Source organism: Zootoca vivipara, chromosome 17, assembly GCF_963506605.1.
Source record: "Zootoca vivipara chromosome 17, rZooViv1.1, whole genome shotgun sequence".
Taxonomy (NCBI): Eukaryota; Metazoa; Chordata; class Lepidosauria; order Squamata; family Lacertidae; genus Zootoca; species Zootoca vivipara.
In genome coordinates this window covers 27917343-27945152 of record NC_083292.1, presented here as the reverse complement: position 1 = coordinate 27945152, position 27810 = coordinate 27917343, and the positions used below count along the sequence as shown (strand labels likewise).

General features: G+C 50.8%; 1 protein-coding gene across 1 annotated transcript; it reads left to right on the top strand.

The window, feature by feature from the left end:
* Positions 1 to 27387, top strand: PYGM (glycogen phosphorylase, muscle associated). The gene is made up of 19 exons (XM_035098264.2): positions 1 to 364; positions 6554 to 6655; positions 6791 to 6869; positions 8179 to 8414; positions 9828 to 9939; positions 10941 to 11023; positions 13362 to 13505; positions 13902 to 13994; positions 15859 to 16005; positions 17051 to 17214; positions 17377 to 17491; positions 18354 to 18455; positions 19627 to 19774; positions 20550 to 20608; positions 21018 to 21159; positions 21975 to 22182; positions 22623 to 22757; positions 25864 to 25930; positions 26696 to 27387. Exons 1-19 carry the CDS (start codon positions 122 to 124, stop codon positions 26846 to 26848), a joined length of 2532 nt encoding a protein of 843 aa, XP_034954155.2. The 5' UTR covers positions 1 to 121; the 3' UTR covers positions 26849 to 27387.
* The last annotated feature ends 423 nt before the right edge of the window (positions 27388 to 27810 follow it).

Sequence of the window (27810 nt, the reverse complement as noted above, 5' to 3'; positions counted from 1 at the left end):
CTTGGGGCGCATTTGCTGGTGCCGAAGCGGAGAGAGCAGCGCCCCCGGAGCCCGCCCCGTCGAGTCCTCCTCTTACCATCTACCTAGCTGCCCGCTCCGCGCAACTCTCCGTGCCGCCAGGATGTCTCGGCCGCTGTCCGACCATGAGAAGCGCAAGCAGATCAGCGTGCGCGGCTTGGCCGGCGTGGAGAACGTGACGGACCTGAAGAAGAACTTCAACCGGCACCTGCACTTCACCCTCGTCAAGGACCGCAACGTGGCCACCCCGCGCGACTACTACTTCGCCCTCGCCCACACCGTCCGCGACCACCTCGTCGGGCGATGGATCCGCACCCAGCAATACTACTACGAGAAGGACCCCAAGGTGGGAGAGCCCGTCTGGGAAGGAGGAGATCAAAGGAGAGCGGAGGGGGGAGGGACTCGTGGCCCCCAGCCGAGGGGGGGGGAGAAACCCTGAGCCCATAGTAGCCAACACCTAGGGGCCGAAGTTCTTTCGCCCGCCCCCCAAATTGAGTCCCCCCACAAGTTGATGGGTATTGACATTCAAATAGTATGGGTGAGCCCCGTCATGTGATCAATATACGGGGCGGTGCTTACTTCCCCCTCCCATATTTTAAGTAAGTGTCCCTACCTGGCCCGGTGGAGGGGTGTCCGCTCAAGGTTGCCCCCCCCCTCAATCGGCTGGGGGAGGGAGCAAGGAGTTTATTCCGTTCCTTCAATGAGAATAGACGGTGACCTGCGAGGAAGGATTGGGGGGGGGGAATACTTTTTTTGGGGGGTGTTGCTCCTTCAAGTACTGTCTGCGGAGCGTCTGCCTCCTGCCTGACCTTTCGCACTCCATCGCCTTCTCCTCCGTACCTTCTTCAAACTGGTGTCAGCCTCCCCCCACCCACCGCGCTCTTCCCGGTGTCTTATTCCGGACCCCCCCCCCAATGCCCTTTGCATGTCTGGGTTCCAGCAAGCCTCTCGCTCCCAGTGGCTCCGGGTGTCGACGCGTCGCTGCTCCTCCGGAGGGTGGGGCAACAGGGGAGGCGGGGTGTCCAAGGCCAAGCCAGTCTTCGGTCGGGGGGTATTAATAGCTGCTTAAGACGCTTCCCCGCCGCCTGCGGGAGAGAGAGGCCACCTGCTCCCATCCGCGGGTCAGGATGAAGGGCCAAAAAGCCCTAAGACGCACACCTGAAGCTTGGAGGGCAAAACCCCTTCTGTTTGGGGGTCTGTTAGGGGGAGAACTTCTGCATGCCAAGCAGGTGTTCCACCCCAAGGCTCCAGCCCTTCACTTTAGCTTTGCAGGCAGAAAGTCCTCAGGTGGCAGGTGAGGGAAAGGAATACCCCCCCCCCCCAGTTTCCACCCAATGGTATTCAGAAGCATTGCTGCCTTCCGTCATCATGGCTAAAAGGTAAAGGTAAAGGGACCCCTGACTGTTAGGTCCAACTCTGGGGTTGTGGCACTCATCTTGCTTTACTGGCCGAGGGAGCCGGCATACAGCTTCTGGGTCATGTGGCCAGCATGACAAAGCCGCTTCTGGCTAACCAGAGTAGCGCACGGAAATGCCGTTTACCTTCCTGCCAGAGCGGTACCTATTTATCAACTTGCACTTTGACATGCTTTCAAACTGCTAGGTTGGCAGGAGCTGGGACCGAGCAATGGGAGCTCACCCCCGTCACGGGGATTCGAACCACCAACCTTCTGATCGGCGAGCCCTAGGCTCTGTGGTTTAGACCACAGCGCCACCCGCGTCCATCATGGCTAGCAGCCATCAACAGCCCCCCCCCTAAATTAATATATCTACTCCTCTGTTAAAGTCATCCATGTGGGTGGCCATCGCTGCCTCCTGCAGCAGGGAGTTCCATAGTTTATGTTCTGTGTGGATCACTAAGCTGACCTGGCTTCAGGTTCAAAGACCAGGCAAAGGAGCCCCCCCCCCTCCACTAACTTTCATTCCGCACACCCAGGTGCATTTGAACATCCAGGAGGTCTGCCCCACCCACCCCAATTTCATGTGGGGAGGGTGGGGATGGGGTCTCCATGTATCTGCCTCCCTCTGTTTGCATCACAAAGGGATGAGCCTGGCCAAGGGAGGCAGCTCCTTTCCGCCCTCTTTAAATTTAGCCCAGCCTGACATTTGCTGTGAACTTTTGCCATTTAATCTCGGGATAGGCCTGTGTCAGCAGCACCAGGGCTCCGGGGGGACACCAGATACAGCTGGCAGCAGCAGACCCAAAATGGGCCGGTCTCGGCTTGCGGAGCTTGGAAAGGTCAGCCGGCCGTTGGAGGAACAGCAGCAGCGGTGATGGTGGGCCTTGCGTTCTGGTTCTGGAGGGGTACCTGGCTGCAGCTTCCTTCTGCCAGAGGAAACACCTTTCCTTTGCGATGCCTCCTTGCCTGCTGCCCATTCCCAGCATCTCAAAAAGGGGCTTAGTTTGTGCTGGCAACCACACCAGTGCTGTGGCTGAGTCCTAGAATCAAAGAATGCAAGAGTCTGAAGGGGTGTCTGGGAGGTCATCCAGCCCAACCCCCACTTCAGCGCAGGGTGCAAGCTGGACTTTGGCATCCCTGCTGTCTGGTTGCCCAGTTTCTGCTTAAGTAGCTCTAGCAAAGGAGAGGAAGGGAGCACTCATGACCCCCTGAGGCAAGGCTGCCCCACTGGCCAAGAGCTCTTCCCATTAGGAAAGTTCCCTTGATGTTTAGCCAAAATCTGCTCTTTCCCTGCAATCCCTGCTCTTTGGTTCACATCTGCTAGCTCTCCAAAGAAACCCAGATTGTGCTCCCCACTCCATTTACAGAGAGGGGTTTAAGAATTAAGAGGCGTATGAAACAACAAAAAATAGGAGTGCCTCTGAGAATGCTCAGAGTGCCGCAGTCTCTGCCCTGGGCTCCGGCTCTGCTCATTCCAGCTGTGTGGAGGAGGCTGGGTCTCATCTGCCACATGGTGGGAAGTCATTCTCATGGAGCCACGCTCCTGCTGCTGCTGCTGCTGCTGCTGCTGCAGTAAATTTACACTGATTCTTACTTTATTATTATTTATTGGTATCTGAAGAAGTGTGCATGCACACGAAAGCTTATTATTATTATTATTATTATTGAGCCTGCAACAAAATGTTGCAGTGTGGCGTGTGCTGCACTTCAGGGTTCCAGCTGATCTACTCTGCCATCTTCCAGCACCTTCTCTTTCCTTCCTCTGGTACCCCCCTCCAATAGCATTCTGATTATATCATGCACAGTTATTATTTGGCTGTGGTTATGTTTGTTTCTTTGTTTTTGTTTTTTGCAGAGTGGGGTCTCTAATGCACTTCTGTACTTCTGCAAACTTTGCATTTCCCCAGCCCTGCAGATACTTCCTTAGTTGGTGCCCTTTTGATTATGTAAGGGTCTGTACCCAGAGAAATCGAGCTAGCTAGCGGTATCTGCGGTATGCGTGTGCATTCAAGCAGGGCTGAACTCCTTGGAGGAACGGTAGGCTATAGATCGCATGTATAAATAAATAAATTAGTGCTGCTAAAAACAATAAAAGAAAAACAGTAATAATCTAAAAATAGGCAATAAATATAGGTTTTAACAATTGTTTAAAAGAAAACTGATTAAAAGGAGTGTTACTACTTAGGGAGGTAGACTACAGCAATTAATAACACTGGGTCCTCTTTAGCTAGTACTGAAGATGTTCTGAAGATATTTGGACACTGCTAATTAGATTAGACCGAATTTTTATGACTCTAGCACAGAATTTGGCTACCTTCGCTGACACATTAGAGTTAGCGTCTGAAAGAAGCCACTCTATATAGAAATTATCCGAGCGTCCAGGTAGCTCTGCCAGTATAGTGTGGATAAGCTCGCCTCGCACCTCCTCGTAGAAGCAGCATCGCAGAAGTATATGGCCGATAGATTCCATTTCTCCTGATCCGCACAGGCAGCATCTCTCACATAAAGGGATCCGTTTGTACTTCCCTTGGAGAACTGCTGCTAATGGTTAGTAAGACGTGGTAGCAAGCCTGGGCACCAACAAAGGTCCCTTAGATGGAGATTCCTCTTGAGGGGATGGGTATTTTGAAAGCACTCAGCTGGGGAATGCCAAGAGTTGGGCTGGTGGCAGGATGCCCTGTCCCAGGCATTGACCACACCGGGAATCCTGCTGTTCAGAAATGTTTCTGGTCGCACATTTAGTGTGGGGGAATGATCTGCAATGAGCACTTTTAAGTGGAGTGACGGAATATGTGTAGGCGTAGGAAAGCAGGGTGCCTCTGGGCATGTACAGAGTGCCTGTCTCTCCCCTGACAGCACCATCTAGTGAATCTTCACTCAGAAGCAAAGCCCTCCTGCGTTCAGTCCTCAACCCAGGCTTACGTGCTAGTGTATGTTGCCTAGGGCTGCAGCCCTGAGTAACTCTACCCAGTTCCCAAAATATCCAGGAATCGAGATTAGGATAGCTTTGCAAATAAACTCACATTTACTAGTATTGCCTGCTTCTCTGCCGCCGACCTGCATCAGCCAGCCCTTGAGAAACAAACTAAAACTATTTCGCCCCCAAAGAAAATGTGCCCTAAAAGAGAACAAACTTTTGTAAAGTTTTGCTGCCTGTTTTATATAGATCTCACATTGCTTTTTGAATATCTCAGAGGCATTCCTTACTGGACACAGGCTGTTCCAGATGAGGAGAGGGTGGGCTTATCAGGAGGTGGGATCTGCTTGCCAAATTGAAGCCCCTCTAACAATGCTGACACAATACAGTACAGTACTACATAAAGATAATATATTGATGTGGTGTTTTCTAAAACTTCAGAGAGCTTTGCTTACATTATCTCCATCCTTATAACACCCCTTTCCAGTCCACCCTGTTGTTCCCCTGCATGTGGGCTGATTCAAGGCAGCTTCCTGTGCTCCAGGCACGCAGAAGGTGCTGGGTTCAGCCCCTGGGTAGGGCTGGAACAGACTTCTTTTTGTAAGGCTGGAGGGCTGCTGCAAGTTTGTGTAGACCAGAGGTGAGCAATGTGGTACCTTCCATCAGCCCCTGCAAGCAGCACGGCCAATGGCCAGGGGTGATGGAAGCAGCGGCACGGCAGACTTTGGTCTTTCAAATTCCCGCAGGACCCTGTGCAAGGCCAAAACTTGGTGCCTCCCACCTCTCGCCTTCCGTTCTGCTCAATTCACTGTGTTGTAGCTGCGGCTCCCCCTAGGCTCAGTGTCCAGTGTGGCGGAACTGGTCACACTGCCCTAAATCCGCCTCTGATGGGGGCTGTAGTCCAATAACATCTGGAGGTTATATGGGTCAATGTCATGACTCACTGTGTCCCTATGTAAATCAGCCTTTTATCCAAAACCTTGAGGACTGGAGCCTCCATTTTTTTAAAGCTAGATCAGCCAATAGCCTGATTTGGTATAAGGCAGTGTGGCTCACAGCTGCTGCTTTCAGCTTTATATATTACGAATATCAAATCATGAAACAGAAATGCAAATTGTGAAATAAGGCTGCAGTTCTAGACGTACTTACCTGAGGTTAGCTGTGCTGATCACAATGAGTCTTTCTTTCTGAGCCGACATGTGTGGAATGATACAGACAGTCAATCTGGTATTGATGAGCTATAAAACAAATGGGCCATATCTGCTGAAGAAGAGGGCGCTTCGCTATGCCAATAATGAACAAAGCGTTTTAAAGATAAGTGATTGTTCTCTTGCTTGCCCCCTGCACCCCATCCGTGACTTGCTTTCTCCACTGGCAGGTGGACCAGCTGCACCCATGTAGCATTCTCCTGGTGCACCAGGGAGTTCCATCAGTGTTTAGTTCATGCCAGCGGCATGTCTTTGATGGTGTTTCCTGCTTGGCAGGGGGTTGGACTGGATGGCCCTTGTGGTCTCTTCCAACTCTATGATTCTATGATTCTATGTCTCGAGTGCCCCCAAAGCAGTGGAGCCCTACAGCCAGTGAGGAGCAGGATCCTGCCTCCAGTCTTGACCACTCATACCCTCAAGGAATTTGCTTCTTCCCCACTGCGTGGCAAAGTCTCGCCGCCACGAATGAGGCACAGTAAATTGACCAATGATGGTTTAGGCTTTGTTCGCAACAGGCCCCCCCCCCTGGAAAAGTGGGGCATGTTTGTTATGTCTTGGTGAAATTAGATACATGAAAATGGTCACCCGGATACATTACTGGGGATGATGTAAACTATTATGGAATTATTATATATGTGCAATTATATATCTATTGTTTTGCTATGAATATTCCTTCCCACCCATCAATCTGCCAGCCACCTTTTCCCGGTACTAAGCTCTAGTTTAGTATAATGCTTAATTCAAAAAGAGTATCGTTCTCGATCAATGCCATGTTTATATTTACGGAACTAAAGAAAATCTATTGGGTTTCGAAATAACAGCAGCCGAAGGCGACCAAGGCGCAACATCTTGTTCAATAAGAACAATGCAATGGTGATAAGAACAACAATCCAAATCTAATCCTCTCCGTGGGAGACAGCAGCGCACAGTTTCTTCCCGTAAACACGACACAAGCTCACAGGTCCACCTTTGCTCCTCCCAAACTCCTCCTCAATCTTCTTCCTCCTGCAGCGCATCTATTACCTGTCTCTAGAGTTCTACATGGGGCGTACTTTGCAGAACACCATGGTCAACCTGGCCTTGCAGAATGCCTGCGATGAAGCTACCTACCAGGTTTGGGGACTGTCAAGGGCCCTGGGGTGTGTGTGGGTATGGTGGTTTTGGGGGGTGGGCCTGGGGGCTTTCCCCCACCCCCATCTGAGCTAATTCCACCCCGTCTCCCCTCCACACCCTCCTTTTGTCCAACAGCTCGGCCTGGACATGGAAGAGCTGCAGGAGATTGAGGAAGATGCTGGCCTGGGTAACGGAGGGCTTGGGCGCCTGGCAGGTGAGCACCAGAGGAGGGGCTGCCACTCTGTGGCTGAGCCTCTGCTTTGCAAGCACCTCTCTCTCCCTGGCAGCATCTCCCGGTGGGGCTAGGACGACCATAGCCTTCCTGTTGCTGCCGAGGATCTTGGGAGCGCACTCCTGTGTTGACGGTCCTCCTCCTCCCAACACATGTTCCAACACATGGAATCATAGAATGGGAAGGGACCCCAAGAGGCATCTATTCCAACCCCTGCAGGGCAGGAATCACAGTTAAAGAACCCCTGGCAGTGAAGGGGAGTCCACCAGCTCCTTATGGAGTCCGTTCCACTGTCAAACACCTCTTACTGCCAGAAAGTTCTTCCTAATGTTTAGTCGGGATCTCCTTCCTTGTCCCAAGAGTCCACTGATTCGGGTCCTCCCCTCTGGAGCAGCAGCAAACAAGATTGCTCCTTTTCCCTTGCGTTTGCCAAATTGATGCTTTCTTTGCCATTTTAAAATTTACTGACATTACAAACATTGGTTTACAAACACAATTGGTTCCGGAAGTCTGTACTTAACCTGAAGCGTACTTAACCTGAGGCGAACTTTCCCATTGAAAGTAATGGAAAGTGGATTAATCTGTTCCAGACGGTCCGTGGAGTACTTAAACCGAAGCGTACTTAACCTGAAGCGAACTTTCCCATTGAAAGTATGTACACATACACATACATAAGATCTCATATATGTATGTGTACATATATCTCATATACATATGTACGTGTATGGGTATATGTATATACGTATACACTGTATGCCTTTTCTTTTTTCTTTTATTTCTTTTCTTTTCCTTTTTCTACTTTATTTTTTTATATTTTTTCCCTGTGAATTCTTTTTTTTTTCTGTTTGGATTTTCTGTTTTTCTCTTGATTTGGAGTTGTTTTTTTTGTAATTCTAATGTATAATTTATGATTTATGATTTATGACTCTGTTTTGTAATTACAAAATATGAAATAAAGGTAGTAGGAAACAAAAATAAATAAATAAAATAAATAAAGTGGGGGGGAAATGAAAGTAATGGAAAGTGGATTAAGGTCCGCCGAGTACTTAAACTGAAAATACTCAAACCGAGGCGTACTTAAACCGAGGTATGATTGTAATGCTATTTCCAGTGCTCTGTATTTGGCCACTTGTAATGCTTGCTGTCAGCCGCTATAGGCCCAGCAGCCTGTTGTGGGGAAGTGGAATATATTTGAACTCAACCAATCCATCCATTCTTGTGGAAGCCCAAGAGGAATGCAGCCCAAAACCCCTTTGGCTCTGCTAACCCTTTCCTTTTCTTCTCCAACTAGCCTGCTTCCTGGACTCCATGGCGACCCTCGGCCTGGCGGCCTATGGCTATGGCATCCGCTATGAGTTTGGGATCTTCAACCAGAAGATCTGCGGGGGCTGGCAGGTGGAGGAGGCTGACGACTGGCTGCGCTACGGGAACCCCTGGGAGAAGGCCCGCCCAGAGTACATGATCCCCGTGCACTTCTACGGCCACGTCCAGCATGACCAGGATGGCGTGAAATGGGTTGACACTCAGGTCAGTAGGAATGAGAGGAGGGGACTGGAAGATGCGGGTGGATTTGCTTTGTATTCTTGTGTTCTTATATGGCTTAACTGTCCTGTGACCTTTGGATAAAGGGTGGCAGAGAAATTTAATAAACAATGATAATAAGGATTCTGCCTCCCAGGTCCAAACATGGGGGGTGTCAGGGGACCACCAGGGGTCAGCGGAGAGTCCAGGAAGTTGGGACCAGGGCGCTCCCAGGGAGAGGGAGCCCGGGATGGCATCCTTTGGAAAGTGGTGCTGAGGCTCAGGAAGCGTTGGAGAGCCCTGGGGATGCTGAGAGTCAGACCTGCTGGAGGGTCAGACCAGAGCGCTCAAGAAGAGGAGGCTCCAGAGGTGACAGCACCGGCTCCTCACAGCTCGGTTGGAGAGGGTGCTCCACCAGCCCCATCACCCCAACAGTGGAGGGGGGGGGGGAAAGAGGCATGAACAGAGGAGGAGATTCAAAGCAACAAGGGTGTTCTGTTGGCGAAAGTCCCGACGGTTGGTGCTTCCGGATTCTGATTCGGACTAGGACAGTCATGGATTTTGATGCTCTGTTTTGTACATATGTATATAATAAAACTCTGTAAAAACCAGCCACAGAATTTGGAGCCACTTACTCATGAGGAAGCAACCAGCATCATTACGGGGGGGGGGATGCTCAGATGTGCACAGGTGTGCCCTGGTGTGGCTTGCAGAGGCCAGAAATGGTGCCGAGCTCACAGCTAGGGGTGCCAAGGCTCCTTTGGGCCCTTGGCAAGGAGCTGAATTGACGCCTCTGAAGCCCGGAGAGACCATGGACCCAAAACTCAATAGGTTCGCTTTTTGTTGTGTTTTGTGCTCTGCCAGTGACTTCCTCCATGGCCATCAGGCTTGGGTCCGCTCTGCTTTCTTCCTCCACTGCCTGCCTTCTTGCCTCCTTCCTTTCCCTTCTGCTTACTTCCTCACTCCCTTGCTTTCCCCTCTTCCTGCAACTCTCGCCTGCTCTTTTCCCCCTCCAAGCACTGCTGGTTCTCTGCCCACACTTTAAATAGCTCCACCAGCAAACTGGGGAGGGAGCTCTACAGGGGTGTTTTGATGGCCCACACCAGTGGCCAGATTCCTGTGCCCGGAACAGCCTGGGCCACATGCAGCCGAGTGGGTGAACTCCCAGTCATTTCGAGCCAGAGTGGAGAGGTGCAATTTTTGTACACACACCTTGGGCCTGTGCCCTTGGCAGTGGCCAACCAAGGCAACCTCTAGGTCCCCCTTGCTCCTAGGCCCTCCTAGTCTCTTGCAGGAGTGGGGGTCTTGCCCGCTGTGCCTCTCCTCATCCCAGGCAGTCTGACCAGGCTTGCTGTCTGCTGATTGGTGCTCAGCAGGCAGTCCCAAGGCCAGTTCAGAACCCTCCCCCTTGCCTTGCAGGTGGTCCTTGCCCTCCCCTATGACACTCCCGTCCCCGGCTATCGCAACAACGTTGTCAACACCATGCGGCTGTGGTCTGCTCGGGCGCCCAACGAGTTCAACCTGAAGGACTGTAAGTGGATTGCAAGCAGCAAGGCCTTGTGTGGCTCAGCAGGCAGAGAGCGTTTGCTTGGCATGTGGAAGGTTCCCCTGGTTTCAATCCCCACTGGGACGGGGAACGTCCCCTGCCTGAAACCCTAGAGAGCTGGGGCCCGTAAGTGTAGACAGTGGGCTGACTCAGTGTGGGGCAGCTTCCTGCGTTTCAGGTCCGGAGAAAGTGGATAGAGAAATGTTTTTCCTTCTCCTCTCCTAACACTTTGGACATCCGAAGAAGCTTGAATGTTGGATTCAGGACAGATAAAAGAAAGTCCTTCTTCATGCAGCGCATAGCTAAACTGTGGAACTCCCTGCCACAGGAAGCAGCGATGGCCACCAACTTGGATGCCTTTAAAAGAGGACTGGACAAATTAATGGAGGAGGAGGCTATCAATGGCTACTAGACAGGAAGCTCCTTCCTCTCTCACTCCATATGTCTGTCTCTCAGCGTGTGTGTTTGGGTACCGACAAGAACTCTGCAGCATTTGTGGGTGTTGTAGGCCATCCTTAGAGGTTTCCTTGCACCTCACATAGGGGAGGGGCCATCATAGCTCAGTGGCAGAGCACCTGCTTGGCATGCAGAACCTCTGCTGGCATCTCTCCGCTTAAGGAAAGAACCAGGTGCCAGCAGGTAATGGAAAAGGCCCCCCCTTCTTCCCAGGCACCATGCTCTGGGCTGGACGACCTGCTCTAAGGTGGCTTCCCATCTCTTAGTGAGCTCACCTGCTTGGCATGCAGAAAGTCCCGGGTTCATTTCCCACCACCAGGTCAGGCTGGGAAAGCCTCTGCTGGGTAGAGCAGGCAGCACTGAGCCGGCTGGAGAAACAGGCTGACTCAGAACCATAGAACTATAGAGTTGGAAGAGACAGAGGTGGTCATCGAGCGCAGCCCCCTGGAAGGCAGCTTCTGACCGCTTTGTATAACTTTTGCCCTGCTTGAATAGATTGCATCCATCGGCTCTCTCCCTTTCTCTCCCAGTTAATGTCGGTGGCTACATCCAGGCAGTGCTGGACAGAAACCTGGCTGAGAACATTTCCCGGGTCCTGTATCCCAACGACAATGTAAGTTCCGTCATTCCAGTTTCCTGATGTGTGAGAGAATGTTGCAGAAATGTGCAGGTCTATTCAGGGAGTCGGGGGGAGACTAATGTAGAGACTAGACTTGCATCTGATACCACACAGGATGAGAGCGAGCAGAAGAAAATAAGGGTCTGAGGAGGGTTCTGAGCCCTCTTCTCCTACCTATGCTGGCTAAAGGACCAAGCCCAGGTGCTCCCAGTTTGCGGTCTCCAGTATTCTCTGGGACGGCCCAGCATAAAAGTGGTGTGCCTCCCCCCCAGGCCTTACTTTCCAGAGCAGCAGTGTGAGTGAGATGAGGGGGAGAAGGAGACAGGGACCAGCCCTACCATTGGACAGCATGAGGCAACCTCCCCAGGCAGCAGGCAGGGCAGCAGAGCTCCCCCTCTTGTTCTTGAACCCCCAGCCAGTCTTCTCTCGTGCCACCTGGTGTCTGGAGCTGGAGTCAGGAGCAGGTGAGCATTAAAAAAACACTTGGTGTCTGTGAAGTTAGCTCTTTATTCGAAGAAACCAAAACAGTGCAGGCCTAGTGATCACAGCAACCCTTCCCGGTAGGTCTTGCCCCAGTGAGGCACTTGCAAGGACTTCCCGCCACTCCCTAAGTCTCTTCCTTCCCTCGCCTTCCCACCACTCCCAGCAATCTGAGACTTATTCACCTTCTCTCTCTTCGCTCTGCCCTCTTCGTTTCTCTGTGTGCTCTGGGAGGACCGGGGGCGGGGAGGGGAGCTGGTTGCAGAAGAAGGGGGAGACTCCCTGGAATCTTCGGCAGCCAGCTCCGGCCCTGCCTCTCCCCCCCCCCAGCTTCCTCTCCTGCCCCTGAGGCTGGATCTAGACACATCAAATAAAAACATTTCAGGAAAACACATTGTAAACTTTATGGTGAGAAATCACATTGCCGAAAGACGGGACAAATGCATTGTGAAACGGTACACACTGGGAGCCCTACTTCCAAAGGTCTTTCTGTTTTCCACCTCTGTTGCTGCAGTTTTGCCTGTTGGTAGAGTGGGAGCGATTAGAACCCAGGACTCCTGCCTCCCAATGGGATCCTGGGCAGCACCTGTCAATTTCTGGAGAGACGTAGACAAATTTCAGAAGGGGAGCCCCCTGCTAGGGTTGCCATATGTTCTCCTTTTCCAAGACACATCTCATTTCCCGGTCTGGTTGCCATACATCCCCTTTCCCCCGAATAATGTCCTCTTTTTCAGTAAAATTTCTGTCCAGGTGGATTTTTAAAATTTGGCAAAATGTCTGGGTTTGGTTTTTGGTTTTTGTTTGTTTACAGTAACCCAATAATTTTTTTCTAGTGCATTAGACTCAGATCTAAGGCACCCAGCTAAGCTAGTCTGCCACAGAGAATCACAACAGAGAGTAGCATCTTAAACTAGCTACATAGTGTATAAATCTCTTCTCTTGTGGCTGAACTAAAAGGACATTGACTCAGCAACAAGATATTGGAGGAGGAGTCTGAGAGGGCAAGAGGTAACACCCCCCCTGCCCTTAAGGAGAGTCCATATGTACAAGTTAAACAGTTTAATAAATTGTTCTGTGCACACTTAAGTTCACAAAGATGTGAACATGAGCCCAAGTACTTCCATGTGGCAAGCGAGGGAGCAATATGTAGTATTATTATTATTACTACGCTGTTGTTGAAAGTTAAGAATGCTGTTACTAGCAATATGTCACAGCTTCTATGTATAGCTTACATACAGTAAAGGTAAAGGGAACCCTGACCATTAGGTCCAGTTGCGGGCGACTCTGGGGTTGCGGCGCTCATCTTGCTTTACTGGCCGAGGGAGCCGGCGTACAGCTTCCGCTTCATGTGGCCAGCATGACTAAGCTGCTTCTGGCGAACCAGAGCAGCGCACGGAAACGCTGTTTACCTTCCCGCTGGAGCGGTACCTATTTATTTACTTGCACTTTGACGTGCTTGCGAACTGCTAGGTGAGCAGGAGCAGGGACCGAGCAACGGGAGCTCACCCCATCGCAGGGATTCAAACCGCCGACTTTCTGATCGGCAAGCCCTAGGTTCTGTGGTTTAACCCACAGCGCCACTCGCGTCCCGGTTGTTAAAAGTAGAAGTCGGCAAATGTGTCCTCTTTTTTGCTCTTCAAAAAATGGCAACTGAGTAGGTTGTGGGGCTAGGGAGTAATCTTGTGGTGTCTTAAAAACAAATGTGGCTTTTGCTCTTTAAGTTGCCACAATGCTCATTTTTTGCCTATGGGAATTGGGGGGGCGGCGGCGGCGATCCCAGCAGTTACGCTTCCTTCCTCCCCTGCCTTCCTTGTGCTGACCTTTGGGGTCCCTTTGCCCCCCTCCTCCACAGTTCTTTGAGGGCAAGGAGCTGCGTCTGAAGCAGGAGTACTTTGTCGTGGCCGCCACGCTGCAAGACATCATCCGCCGCTTCAAGTCCTCCAAGTTTGGCAGCCGAGATCCCGTCCGCACCTCTTTCGATGCCTTCCCAGACAAGGTAGCGGGGCTGGTTTCTCTGACGGGGGCTTGGAGTGCAGGCTGACCTGGAGTTTGGGGCCAGCGTTGTTGTTGTCTGCCCATGTCTCTTCCGTGCCTGTTGCTGCTCCTCACTGTCCCTTGGGCTCAGCAGAAGGGGCAGCCGGTGACAAGGATCGGCAGCTGGCCTCCCTTGCTCCCTCGCCTGCCTGTTTTCACACAGTGGTGTGCAAAGGCCAGAGGGAGAGCCAGGTTCATCTGGAAATGGGGGGCTCCCACACTTCCTCCCTCCCCTGGGGATTCTGCAATGGGGTGGGGTGAGCATGTGCTTAGGGCATGAAGGGAAGGGAGCCACAGGGCAGCCTTGATTTCTCCTGTCTGACCTCCCTACCTGATTCTCTTTCCTTGCCTCCTCCAGGTCGCTATTCAGCTCAATGACACCCACCCCTCCCTGGCCATCCCAGAACTCATGAGGGTTTTAGTGGACATTGAGAAACTGGACTGGGACAAGGTGAGGAGCTGCTGGACTCTAAGCAATGGTCGGTGCCAGAGCAGGGTGGACGGATGCAGAAATCCTTCCCCATGGAGCTTATTTAAGTAAATAAAGTCTAGCCCGCCTTTTCAGGAGGCAGCTTATGACTATTTAAAACGACAATGAAGTCACAATAATAAAATGCATTTATATGACCCGAGGGCTAAATGAAACGGGACCCAGCAGCCAAAGGAAACTCTGACAGCAGGAAGAGGAATGTTATGTTAATGTTGTTGTTTATTTGTATGCTGCCTTTCAGGCCCAAACCCTCCCAGATACTGTACACACAAATACAGATACACACACAAACAAAATACAATCATGCAAAAAAAAGAAAACAATCTTGAAAGACCTACATTGGCTCCCAGTACGTTTCCGAGCACAATTCAAAGTGTTGGTGCTGACCTTTAAAGCCCTAAACGGCCTCGGTCCAGTATACCTGAAGGAGTGTCTAGTGCCAAGGGCCTTCTGGCGGTTCCCTCGCTACGAGAAGCCAAGCTACAGGGAACCAGGCAGAGGGCCTTCTCGGTAGTGGCACCCACCCTGTGGAATGCCCTCCCATCAGATGTCAAAGAGAAAAATAACTACCAGCATTTTAGAAGACATCTGAAGGCAGCCCTGTTTAGGGATGCTTTTAATGTTTAATATATTATTGCATTTTAATGTTCTGTTCTGCTGGAAGCCGCTCAGAGTGGCTGGGGAAACTCAGCCAGATGGGCGGGATAATAATAATAATAATAATAATAATAATAATAATAATAATAATAATATATCATCATCATCATGCAAATGCTACAAATGATGCAAATTCAAAACCTTTCAACAGTATAAAAACCAAACACATCAGTGTTCCTGCTAAAAAGCCAAAGAACATTCCCTACAAAAAAACATTCAGAGAAGATAAGAATATTTAAGAAGCATCTTCATCTCGTGAGGGTCCCAGGCAGGGGCGAGGCAAGGCAGGGGGGAAAGCTGGTGGCCCTGGGTGGCCCAAGCACCCTCTCGCTCCAGCACACCTTCTCTAAGGGAGCCCTGCACCCAGCAAGGGAGGCTCACTGGCAGGCAGGCAGGCAGAGAAAGGGAGCCAGGCAGGTTTCCCATAGGAGGGAGGGACCCCTGGAGCATTGGCTCTTTCCTCATAATCCCAGGACAGCTCCTGGGAGCTCCTTGCAGCTGCTCCAATGTGAGGGACAGGCTCTCTGGGGGGTGCTCAAAGAGTGCCTCTGCTTACCCCTTCCAGAAACGAACCCTAGGATCGAACCTTCCCCTTGGTAGCTCTGGCTGAAATGAAACCCTGGGAAAGGCTCAGGTCCAGCAATCCTACCAGGTGGGCAGAGAAGCCACGAAATCAAAAGCCTGCTCAGGCCTGGACCAGCAGGGCAGAAAGGGGTGTGGTGGGAGGGTGGCTTTACTTTGGGCTCCTTTCCTAACAGCCTTTCTAAAAAAACATTGTTGGTAGTAGCAGTATTGAAAGGGGTATATTGGCCTGTGCCCATGTCCTCCCGTTCCAGGGGTATGTGAGGGAAACAGGAGGCGGTCCTGTTAGAAACAAGCTTTTAACCGGGTCTCCCTTTCACGGTTGTGCTCCTCCTCACCAGGGACACCCCAGGTGTTGCATTATGGGGTGGGGTTCTCTCATCTGCTTTCTTCATCCCTGTTTTCCGGTCCCTTTTGAAGACCCTGCAGAGCCACCATCAATCGATCAGGCAACAGGATCCTCCTGAGCTGGTCCAGCTTGGCTCAAGGGCTGCTCTCTCTCTCTCTCTCTCTCTCTCTCTCTCTCTCTCTCTCTCTCTCTCTCTCTCTCTCTCTCTCTCTCTCTCTCTCTCTCTCTCCCTTCTAGGCCTGGGATGTCACAGTGCGAACTTGTGCCTATACCAACCACACCGTCTTGCCAGAGGCTCTGGAGCGTTGGCCTGTCCACCTCCTTGAGACCCTTCTGCCCCGCCACCTGGAGATCATCTATGAGATCAACCAGCGCTTCCTCGATGTGAGTTCAAAAGCCCCGGGTGGGAGAGGAGGGAGGCCACTGGGGGTGGGTGGAGGGGGGTGAGGAGTCGGGAGCCTTCCCAACACCCTCCACAGGGCTGAATGAACCTTTAAGCAAAATAATAGCACATGCTTTGGGCATCGAGGAAGGAGGGCACCGCAGAAATTCCCTGCTGCCGGGTTTTTAACATGAATGGTCACAAATTTGCTCATCTGAGCATTCACTTTCTGCACTGAAGTATATTTTAAAAAATCCCAACAGAACAACATTTGCAACAAAGCAGGCTGGATGATGCCTTATCTCCATCACGTATAGAAGCAGATGTGTGACATAAGATTTGTTTTTGAAGATCTGATCAAAGGCTTTGCAATTGGGGAAAAAAATAATTATTTTCAAATATAAATAAAGTGCAAGTACACAAACATTATTTTCCATCTTACTGTGGATTCCATTTCATTTTGAAAAATAAAAATTATATTTTGCGGGTTATTATTGTTCATATTTTGAAATTGGGGGCACTAAAATCTTTAAGGTGCATAGGGCTGCTAAAGGTCTCAATCTGGCCCTGGCCCTTCATCTACCTCTGGGGAAGGAGCTCGAGGGCTGAGTAAGGAAGGCACCCCTCAGGACACTTCCAGTCAGTGCCTGAATTGTTGGGCAACAGAAAACTGGGGGGGCCCCTGAATGAACACACTCCTATCCCCACTGTTTTTGCTAAATCACCTCTCTCTCCAGTGGCATTTGAAAAGCAAGGTGGTCAGGGGGGGTTGGTTCCACTTCCTCTAATTCAGTGTTTCCCAAACTTGGGTCTCCAGATGACTACAATTCCCATCATCCCTGACCACTGGTCCTGCTAGCTAGGGATGATGGGAGTTGTAGTCCAAAAACAGCTGGAGACTCAAGTTTGGGACACCCTGCTCTAATTCAAACCCCGGTTCTGTGCTTGATGTTTTGGGCTTGAAGCAGAGATGGCGGGGAGGGGATGGGCCGTATAAATGGGAATGGGTGTTAACGTCTTCCCTGGGGTGCCCTTCTGTCCCCACAGAGAGTCTATGCCAAGTTCCCCGGGGACCTCGACCGCATGCGCCGCATGTCTATGGTGGAGGAAGGCAGCGTCAAGCGCATCAACATGGCCCACCTCTGCATCGTGGGCTCCCATGCTGTCAATGGTGTGGCTCGCATCCACTCCGAGATCCTGAAGGCCACCGTGTAGGTACTCTGCCCAGGAGAGGCAGGCTTCGCCCCCCTTTCCTTTCCTGGTCCTGTGACACATTGTTTGGTGGCTGTTAGGAACATATGAAACTGCCAGTGTTGGTCCATCAAATTCCACAAGTGCCTCTAACTGCAATTCTCCTCTTTTTCCTCTTCCAGGTTTAAAGACTTCTATGAGTTTGAGCCTCACAAATTCCAGAACAAAACCAATGGCATCACCCCCCGTCGCTGGCTGGTCTTGTGCAACCCAGGGCTAGCTGAAATCATTGCCGAGGTGAAGATGAGCAGGATGAGGCCCTCCCTGCTGGCTTTGCTATTTTCCCCATTTGGCCAAATGCAAAGTCTTGGGAGGTTTCACTTGAAAAACAAACAAAGAATTTTGGGCTGGTCGGCGCCCACATTTGATTCCCTTGCCAAAATATGGACGTTTAGTCTCTTCAACGGCATTCTAATGCAACATTCTCAATTACAGTTGGATTAAGTGTGTGTGTGTGTGTGTGTGTGTGTGTGTGTGTGTGTGTAAGTATTGATTTTTTGAAATCTGTTGGATATAAAATGCCATTGTATTTCTTCTTAACTACCCCTCCACTTGGCATTATAGAATCAAATTAATTTTTGCATCTATACCTTTCAGTTTGTGTGCTAGTTTTCTTCTGGCTTAAGGAAGCCCAAATCGCACATCAGATGGCCAAACTGGGCCTGCCATTAATTGCTGTGTTCGAAGTATGTGTGTGTGTGTGTGTGTGTGTGTGTGTGTGTGGAATTTAACCCTTTCTCTCTCTGCCTCCCCAAAGCCTGCTATTTGCATTCCAAGGGAAGCTTCCTCTCAGTTTGCAGGTTTACATAGCAAAGCACGTGCCCATCAGACCCTCTGCTTGTGGCTTGGTGGTGCTTTAATTATTATTTCACACCTTCTCTGATCAAAGCGTTGAAAACCAGGGATAGGTTTGGCCTTATGTGAAGCCTCCGGACACCCGTAAATCTTACAGTTCAGACAGGAGGGGTGAGGGAAAGCGGCAAGCAGGGGGGAGAGGAGGGGGTGCCTCTCTTGTTGCTGTTGCAGAGGGTGTGTGCCCCACACTTCCCACTTCCTGGGGGGCTTGTGGTGAGTTTTTTCTTCCCATTTCCTCCTCCAGCGCATTGGGGATGATTACATCTCCGATTTGGATCAGCTGAAGAAACTCCTGAACTTTGTGGAAGATGAAGGCTTCATCCGGGATGTGGCAAAAGTCAAACAGGTGAGGAATAAGGGGTATGGGCCAGGGCTGGGCTGGGCTGGGCTGGGCTGAGCTGGTGGTAGTAGTCTGAAAAACGGACAGGACCTGGGAGCTGAAAGGCCAAACATTCAACACACACACAAGAGCTTAGGTAGACTGTGTTGCCCAAAGGAGGCTCAAGTGCCAAGGAAGGAAGTCCTTTTATCCTCCTTCCTGCCCAGGAGGAACCAATGGGCAGCTGGGGTGGGTGGAGCCGCTCTGGAGATTCCTTCCCTGGGAAGAAGCTGCAGTTATGCAACCCACCACTAGGGGCCGTGCTCAGAAGTACCCTCTGACACTCTGTGAGCGCATGTGTGTAAACTGCAACACACTTATTGCGCCATGCTGGCACCCAGAAGAACCCCCCTCCTGCTCTGTTGGGCAGACTGCCTCCTTTTTCAAGGGAGGGGTTGGGTTCTTTGTTCTGTTCAGGTCCATTACTGACATTCAGTGGGGATCATTCTGATGCTCAGAGGTGAGGGTAGACTTGCCACCCATCCTGTATAATATAGGATTGTCCTGTATTTCAATGTAAAATGCTGCATCCTGTATTAATTCAATACAGGACGCAGTTCGTCACGTATTTCCGTTTTGCTGATTCATATTCTCTCTCTCTCTCTCTCTCTTTTCTATTGCAAGAGAATGGCAGCTGTTTTGGTTGCGTTATTTCGCACTGCACCCCCCCCGGTCCCCCCAAAGTACTTTTTTCACACACACTGCCTGCAAATGCACATTTGGAGGCAGTGCGCAGAATCGTGGGCCGGGGGGGGGAGCGATTTTTCAGGTGGGGGAGAATTGCCCCACAAAATCACATGAGATCATGTCAACCCAAATGGCTGCTGTGCCCTTTAGATAAAAAAAAGGGGATGTCCCAGTCCAGGACACTTGTATTTGGTGCCCCCCAATAATGCCCCCCTTCTTTGGCAGAAGAGAGTCACTGGATAAGGGGTCGGGGGAGTGTAATGCAGTTTGAGAATCTGGACTCAAAAGTCTTGCTCTAGTAAGCAGCAATATCCCATTCGTTCAATCAACTGATTTTTACAACGGGATAAAACGGCTTGGCCCCTGTGGGGTTTCTCTTGTGTTCACAGTTGTGTTTTGGGGTGTGTGCTCTGGGAAAACTCACACCCCTCTGCCTTCCCTCCCACATCAGGAGAACAAGCTGAAGTTTTCTGCCTACCTGGAGAAGGAGTACAAAGTGAAGATCAACCCCAACTCGCTCTTCGATATCCAGGTGAAGAGGATTCACGAGTACAAGAGGCAGCTGCTCAACTGCCTCCACATCATCACTCTCTACAACCGTGAGTAGGGGGCTCGGCCTATTCTGACCCCCTTGATGTCCCCTCCCCCTGGGGAAAGTGGGGACACTCACCCACAAACTCCTAATTTCCGCATTTTGGGACTGGCTGGGATTAGGGTTGGGAACTGGCGGCTCCTCTTTTAATCCAGCCACCAGGGAGGGGGCTGAGTTGAGTGGTCACCAGACCCCTCCTCTCCTGGAAGGGCTGAGATTGGGATGTGTGTGCTGTAGTGAGAAGGAGAGGCAGGAGCAGTGCTATTTTCCTAGAAAAAGAGGTGCCGGGACTCACCATGAACGCCTCTCTCGTTCTTATACTGTGGTACCTTGGTTGTTGAACTTAATCCATTCTGGGAGTCTGTTCGACTCCTGGGACACAAACACACTGATACTGTCCTCCAATGCTGGCTACAGCCAGTGGGTTCAGGTAAATTGGCCAGGAAGGCTTCCACTAGCACCTTGGTACCTGTGGAGCTCACCTTGCTCGGACTATTGAAGGGGATGGGTGGGTGGGAATGCTGCCCTGTTAATTAATGGGAGTTGTGGGAAGGCTGGTTCCCCCTCTCCCCCTTCTGTGGCCCTAGGCCTCTCCTCCCCCAAAGCTGGGATGGGCCAGGGCCAGAGAGGACCTCCTTTATCACCTTTCCGCTGCCGAGCATTAGAGGGAGAGTTTGGGCAACCTGGTGAAACCTGGTGTGGGGACATTGCAGCTCTCTGAATCTGGGGCAGGAGTTCCCAGAGGGTCGCTGTTTGTTCCACCTTTTTCCTCCTCCCTGCAGGGATCAAGAAGGAGCCAAACAAGCATTTTGTTCCACGGACGATCATGATTGGAGGCAAAGTGAGAGCCATGAACGGTGCAGGGAGGGGGTGGCAAGTTCTGGGAGGTTGTTGTGTGGGTGAGGGTGGCAAATCTGGAGAGGGGTGGGGCAGATAGGAAGGAAAGGGTTGGTTGGCGCCTTGTGTGCCCCCCGTCCTGCAACTCCTGCAGCCAAACTGGTGCCAAACGTCTTGCTCTGCTTTCCTTTGGACCACATCAGTGAGGCCAAGGGGAGGGGGGTCTTGTCATCTTGGCAGCACAGGACCTCCATACACCCCAGGGAGGTCACTTTGGCACTGATAAGGCAGCGGTTTGACTTCACCCCTGGAGGCGCACTCCATTGTCTCTCAAGACAGATGGGTGGCAACAAGAAGTTTTGGCCTATTTCTCCCACCTGTTACGGTCATCTTAAATCTTCCCTTCCGCATAGGCTGCCCCTGGCTACCACATGGCCAAGATGATTATCAAACTCATCACGGCCATTGGGGACATTGTCAATAACGACCCTGTCATCGGAGACCGGCTCAGGGTCATCTTCTTAGAGAACTACCGTGTCTCGCTGGCTGAAAAAGGTAACTCAGGGGCCAGGGTGGGCTTGCGGGATTCTGTCAGCTGACCAGCTTCACCTCTCCTGGGCTCATCTGGGGGGTCGAGATGTCATTATCCTTCTAAATTTTGTGATGAAGGCTTCTGCCTGAAATGTGCACCGACACATCACAATGCATATTTTAGAAGTGTTTAGAAATGAATTCATCAAGATAAAAAAAAAATCAATATGTTTTGTGATAATATATTTTAGTACACATTTTTTATTTCGTAAAATTTTAGTACACTGCTTGATGGTTTTTTAAAACAAACAAACCTCAAAGTGAAAACAAAATAAAAAATCTTCAGATATCTGAAGAAGTGTGCATGCACACGAAAGCTCATACCTATGACAAACTTAGTTGGTCTCTAAGGTGCTACTGGAAGGATTTTTTTTATTTTTTTATTTTGTTTTGACTGCGTCAGACCAACACTGCAACCTTCCTGTAACTAAACCTCAAAGTGGTTTCAGATGAAAGAGATTGAAATGATCAATAAGAAAAATTACAAACAAGTCATAAAAAGTTTCAGAAAGTTAAAGTAACGAAACAGATTAAAATCTGCATTGACTTTCTAGAAAATCATGTGGATTGAAAACAACCACCACACATACACACACACACACGAAATTTGCAGGTGGATGTGGAAACATGATGGGATGCAGTCCTTATAAAGGAGCCCATCTGCGAATGACATAGGCTGGAAAGGAGGAAGATATCCCCATCTCTTGGGTGGGCTCCTCCTGTCCCTTCATGACAACCCCAGGGCTCCCCACTGAGCCCCGCCCCTGCTTCCCCTGCAGTGGTCCCTGCCACCGACCTCTCGGAACAGATCTCCACAGCGGGCACAGAGGCCTCTGGCACCGGGAACATGAAGTTCATGCTGAACGGGGCACTGACAATTGGCACCATGGATGGTGCCAACGTGGAGATGGCCGAGGAGGCTGGCCAGGAGAACTTCTTCATTTTCGGCATGCGGGTGGAGGACGTGGCCGAGCTGGACAGGAAGGGGTGAGTGTGCCAGCTGGCGGGTCGCTCATTCTGGGCCCTGTTGACCTTCCTTGGCTCCTGGGCGTCTTCTGCCCGGCCTTCTGGCCTTTGCTGCGATTTCAACGGGCTCAAAGGGGCCGTACCATGTGGGCAAGGAGGCAAAGGCCAGCCCTGTTGTTAAGAGATTTAAATGCCTATATAGTTTTGGACCCATCTTAGTCCAGCTCCCCTCTTTCTCACAGCGACCCACTAGTTGCTCCTGGGAAGGCTATGTGGGAGATGAGGACAGGAGGCCTCTCCTGGCGTTGTTCCTGAGTGAGTGGGCTTCAGGGGTAGACTGCCACTGGTGCTAGAGGTGCCACAGCCATCACTGAAATCATTTTCCTGACCTAAGAACATACGGAGGGCCTGGGAGGGTGCTACACACGCTCCGAGTTAAATTCTGCCCTTTCTCCTTGCAGCTACTGCGCCAAGGACTACTATGACCACATCCCTGAGCTGAAGCAAGTTATTGACCAGCTGAGCAGCGGCTTCTTTTCTCCCAAGCAGCCAGACCTCTTTAAGGACATTGTCAACATGCTCATGTATCACGACAGGTGAGACGGCTGGGCATTGGGGGGGGAGGGGGAGTGCTGCTGCCTTGCTTGCCAGAACCCTCTGGAGACCTCAGCGCTGCCAAATTCTTCCTTTTCATCTCTTTTTGTGGTGCCTCTGCTGCTCAAGGTGTGTCTCGCCCCACAAACAATTGGCCTGGGCACTGATCACAAGGCGTCCTTTCCCACCTTTTGAGAGAGGGAAGCTTCAGGACCAAACACACCCAATGCTCACTCAGGGGTGGGCCAGTTCTCCCCTGCCCCTTCATGGGCCAAATTCAACAGGTGTGGACTTGTAAAGTTGGAAGGGGCCATGAGGGTCATCGAGTCCAACCCGCTGCAGTACAGGAATATTTTTGTCCAACGTGAGACTCGAACCCATGACCCTGAGATTAAGAGTCTCATGCTCTACCCACTGAGCTATCCCGGGAGGACCACCCGCCTGCCAATCACCTGATGTAACAATGAGGTCAGACTTCAAAGCAGTGGTGGTGTGGGAGGGGTTGCCAGGAGTCCTTTGAAGTCCTGCCAAGCAGCTGGCTTCCTGCAGGGACTGGCTGTGGGCTAAGAGTTGCCCATAGGGTCATGTAGCCAATCTGGCTGTGTCTCTGCCTGCCCCACACCTGCCATTACCTGTAACTTTTTGGGAGGCAGGGGTGTGTGTGGAATAGCCAGAGGCTCCTGGGCTTAATGCTTAGAACCAAAGTGTGCGTTGGGTTGTTTTTTGCCCATCTAGTCCAGCATCCTGTTTTGCCTAGTAACCCAGCAGCAGGTGCCCCCCATCAGAAGCCCCCAAGCAGAACCCGAGTGCCACAGCCCCCTCTCCTCACTTGTGATGCCCAACTGGCATCTAGAGGCCAGTGAACTTGTTTAATCCTCTTTTTGTTCAATTCCACTGTGCCTTTTGGGGAAAACCTTCCACCGTTGCAGGCATGGGTTATGGCACGTGGGGAGAGGGATCCTTATTGGGACAAAGATTATCCTCCCCCCACCCAAAAACGTGGCTATGAAGCCTTTATTTTTCTAAGCTCATGTTGGGTAGGGGGTGGAGTTTTGTCCCTGGGATGGCTGGGAAGAGAGAAGCTCCCTCTCCTTCTATTTTCTGGTCTGAATAAAAGTGCCCTCCCATGCAGCTACTGTATACAGTAGCTAATTAAAGAAAAGTGAAAAACTCCCATTCCCCCCCTAGGCTAGGTCTTCTGTTAGGGCCACTATTTGCCCAGCAGGTGGCAGCCTGGCCGGCCTACGGAAAGAGAAATCCCCTCCAAATCCCGTTCCTGACCTGATGTTTCATCTCTCCCCGCACTGGCCCTCCATGGCTGTGGAAACTGTTCATGGCTTGTTGTTGTTGTTTAGTCGTTTAGTCGTGTCCGACTCTTCGTGACCCCATGGACCATAGCATGCCAGGCACTCCTGTCTTGCACTGCCTCCCGCAGTTTGGTCAAACTCATGTTCGTAGCTTCGAGAACACTGTCCAGCCATCTCGTCCTCTGTCGTCCCCTCCTCCTTGTGCCCTCAATCTTTCCCAACATCAGGGTCTTTTCCAGGGAGTCTTCTCTTCTCATGAGGTGGCCAAAGTATTGGAGCCTCAGCTTCACGATCTGTCCTTCCAGTGAGCACTCAGGGCTGATTTCCTTATGTTATAAGAATTTTGAGGTCATATCTATATATATATAATAATGGTTCATAAAACATGTAACGAATGTACAGAAACATGTCTGAAGCAGCACAGGAAAACAGGCCTGACTGACACCATTTTGACTCTCTCAGACCAGGTGTTCCTCTGCAAGGAAGAAGGTGGGGGGAACCTTCTCATTGTCTCAGGAATTAAAGTGATAATCCTTGGCATCCTGATACCTGACTGCCAGACAAAAGGGTGTGATTAACTTGGCTGGGAAACAGGGAAATGTAAATATCTCTCAATTTTGTTGATTAGGTTTTGGGGGCAGGGGGCAGGGTCCAGACTGCTCAGATTACTGCCACCAGACCTCCCCTTTCTGTATGTACCTATGATGAATCTAGGGAGGGGGGGTCTTGGGCTACACCCCTTCTGTGACATATGGATGATGCTTCTGGGGGGTGGGCTGAAACCAATTTCAAATCTCTTTTTAAGGACAAGACATCTTTGTTTGGGGTTCCTTCCTTGTTCTCCTGTGTGAGAGGAAGGACCCTGTTGCAACAGCGAAAATAAAAGTGCCTTGCTTCGTACGTCCTGGTTTGGTCTCTGTTATTTGGTGGGCAGGAGACGCTTAAATTCGTCTGCTTGCCTGGATCCTTGAGCTCTCCCTGGGTCAAGATCCATTTCTCTGGGTTCATAGGAACCAGCTTAAATTTTACAACACTTAAGAATGGATATATTTGATCTTCTTGCAGTCCATGGGACTCTCAAGAGTCTCCTCCAGCCCTTCATGGATCAATGCCTTGTCGTGGCGAAGGGGCTTGAATAACTCAGAGAAGCTATGATCTATGCCATGCAGGGCCACCCAAGATGGACAGGTCATAGTGGAGAGTTTTGACTAAACGTGATCCACCTGGAGAAGGAACTGGCAAGCCACTCCAGTATCCCTGCCAAGAAAACTCCATGGACAAAGACAACAGGCATATAAAAGTTCATGGCTTACACTTTCCCAAATGTTGTGATAGCCTGTAGTTGTCACTCCTGGGATAGCTCAGTTGGTAGAGCCTTAGACTATTTATCTCAGGGTCGTGGGTTTGAGCCCCACTTTGGGCAAAAGAGTCCCGCGTTGCATCGCAGCAATTCTACAGTTCTATGATTCCACAGCCTTTGCTGGGATTTGCTGGGTGCAGATTGTCAGCTTGCAGGGTGTACTTCGGATTCTATGGGTGTGAGGAGGAGTCTTGTGGCTGCTCCTGTTACCCTAGTGGCTGTGTGTGTGTGTGTGCGCGCGCCTAGAGGCAAGAGGGCGGCAGGGACAGCACTGGAGGTGAAAATGACTATTGGACTTTGAAATGCTGGTACCACTGGATCAAGTCCATCAATTATGTCAGATTAATTAAATGAAAGAGTTTTAACTGGATTTTCAATAAATGCGCAACCCATCGTCACCGCTTTGAATCACGTTGTTATGCTCCTCTCTCCTCCCTGTAGATTCAAAGTCTTTGCCGATTACGAGTCCTACATCAAATGTCAAGATAAGGTCAATGCTCTTTATAAGGTGAGGCAGTGCCCCCCCATGCCCAATGGCGGTGGGATGGGGACGTTGTTGGTGAAAAAGGACTGCTGCCGTGTGCATATGTGTTTCATAGATCAGGTGTCAATGCCAGACGGGCTGAACGACAGGGGAGCCAAGCAGTCTTGAGCAGACCTCAACCGTTGCTCTCTGTCACTCCAGCCTGCTGCTTAGTATCTCCATTCCATAACTCCTAACTCAAGTCCTAAAACCCTAACCTAGTGTTGTCTTTCAAACTGACTCTTGGTGGAGGGAGGGAGTGTCATGTCCTGGTTGGACACAAGAGGAATGGTGTGTGGGGGGGAACCCCCAAGGGAAGAAGGCTCAGAGCCTGGGGAGTGGTGGTGGGGTGGCAAGGGGAGGTCAGAGGGAAAAGACTGGAAAGAGGCAACAGGGCTTAGTGAGCTGGGAGAGTCGGTGGCAGAGAGAAGTCCAGAATCAGAGGCAGAAGCTGAAGCAGATGAGTGGGAGGAGGGAGGCCAAGTAGCAGAGATGATTAAATTCTAACACCTATTAGACCCAGGACTTTAGGGTCACTAGCACCCACAAACTCATAACAATACTAATCTCAGCTTTAAAATGAACTCCTCGTAGCTGAACATCTGGCTGCAGGAGGGCCCTAGAGCTGGTCCTCTCCAATGGCTTGGGAACACGTTGACAGGGATGTCTGGGTGCCCACACTCTGAAATGCGGGGGGGGGGCCCTCATTTCTTTCCTCTCATGAGTTGCTGCTTTGATCTCCATCTGCAGAACACCAAGGAGTGGACCAAGATGGTGATCAAGAACATTGCTACTTCTGGAAAGTTCTCCAGCGACCGCACCATTGCCCAGTATGCCCGTGAAATTTGGGGTGTTGAGCCCAGCCGCCAAAAGATCCCCGCCCCTGACGAGCCTCGGGAGTGAAGACCCTCCCCCTATGTGCCATCAGCAACTTCAACGGGGCAGCTCAAAATCAATGGGTCCCCCACCCCACTTTTTCATCCGCCTCCAAATGTACAATCACTTTTTCTTGTAGGGGGAAGGAGGTCAACGGAGGAGATTGTTTTTCTGTCTAGGTTCCCCCTCTCCCCATTTTAGAATCTGCCCCATAGGAGCTGTGGGCAGGCAATTCAGCCCATTTCCCCTTCTCCCCCCTTCCTGCCATGCTCTGCTATTTATTTTAAGGGGGGGTCCACACCTTGATTTTACAACCCATCTCTGCTTCTGAAGCCCTCCTTTTGTTCAAAGGGGGAGGGGTGTCTATGGCTTCCCTGCTTTCTAAGGGGGCTTCTCTGTCCCATTTTTATCCTCAAGGGATGTATTGCTGGGTAGGGAGGGAGGATTTTATCTCCTCAACCTTTAAAGCAGCACTTGGCCTGTTTTGTCAAAATGGGGCAACACGGCATCTGGAGGGGAGAGGGCGCCATACTGAATGAAAATAGTAATAAAGGTTTTAAAAACTACTGTCAGCCGCAGGAATGTATTTTTTACAGGGGTGGCCGGATATTTGTGCATTCCTGGAGCATCTTACTCTGAGCAGGGTGTAATGTGGAGTGGGATTAGACTCTGAAGACTCATCTGAAAATGAGCGGGGTGGGGTGTGTGTGTGTGAGTGAGGGGAATCCTTAAAGCAGGCATGCCCAACTTGCGGCCCTCCAGATGTTTTGGACTACAATTCCCACCATCCCTGACCACTTGTCCTGTTAGCTAGGGATCATGGGAGTTGTAGGCCAAAACATCTGGAGGGCCGCAAGTTGGGCATGCCTGCCTTAAAGGAAACCTGAGGGTGTGCCTATCCCCAGAGAATCAGACAAATCTGTCCTGCAACTGGGAGAGGATGTATGTGTCCATCTAGTGGAGGTGGGGGCTGCATTTTGTGTTCCTAA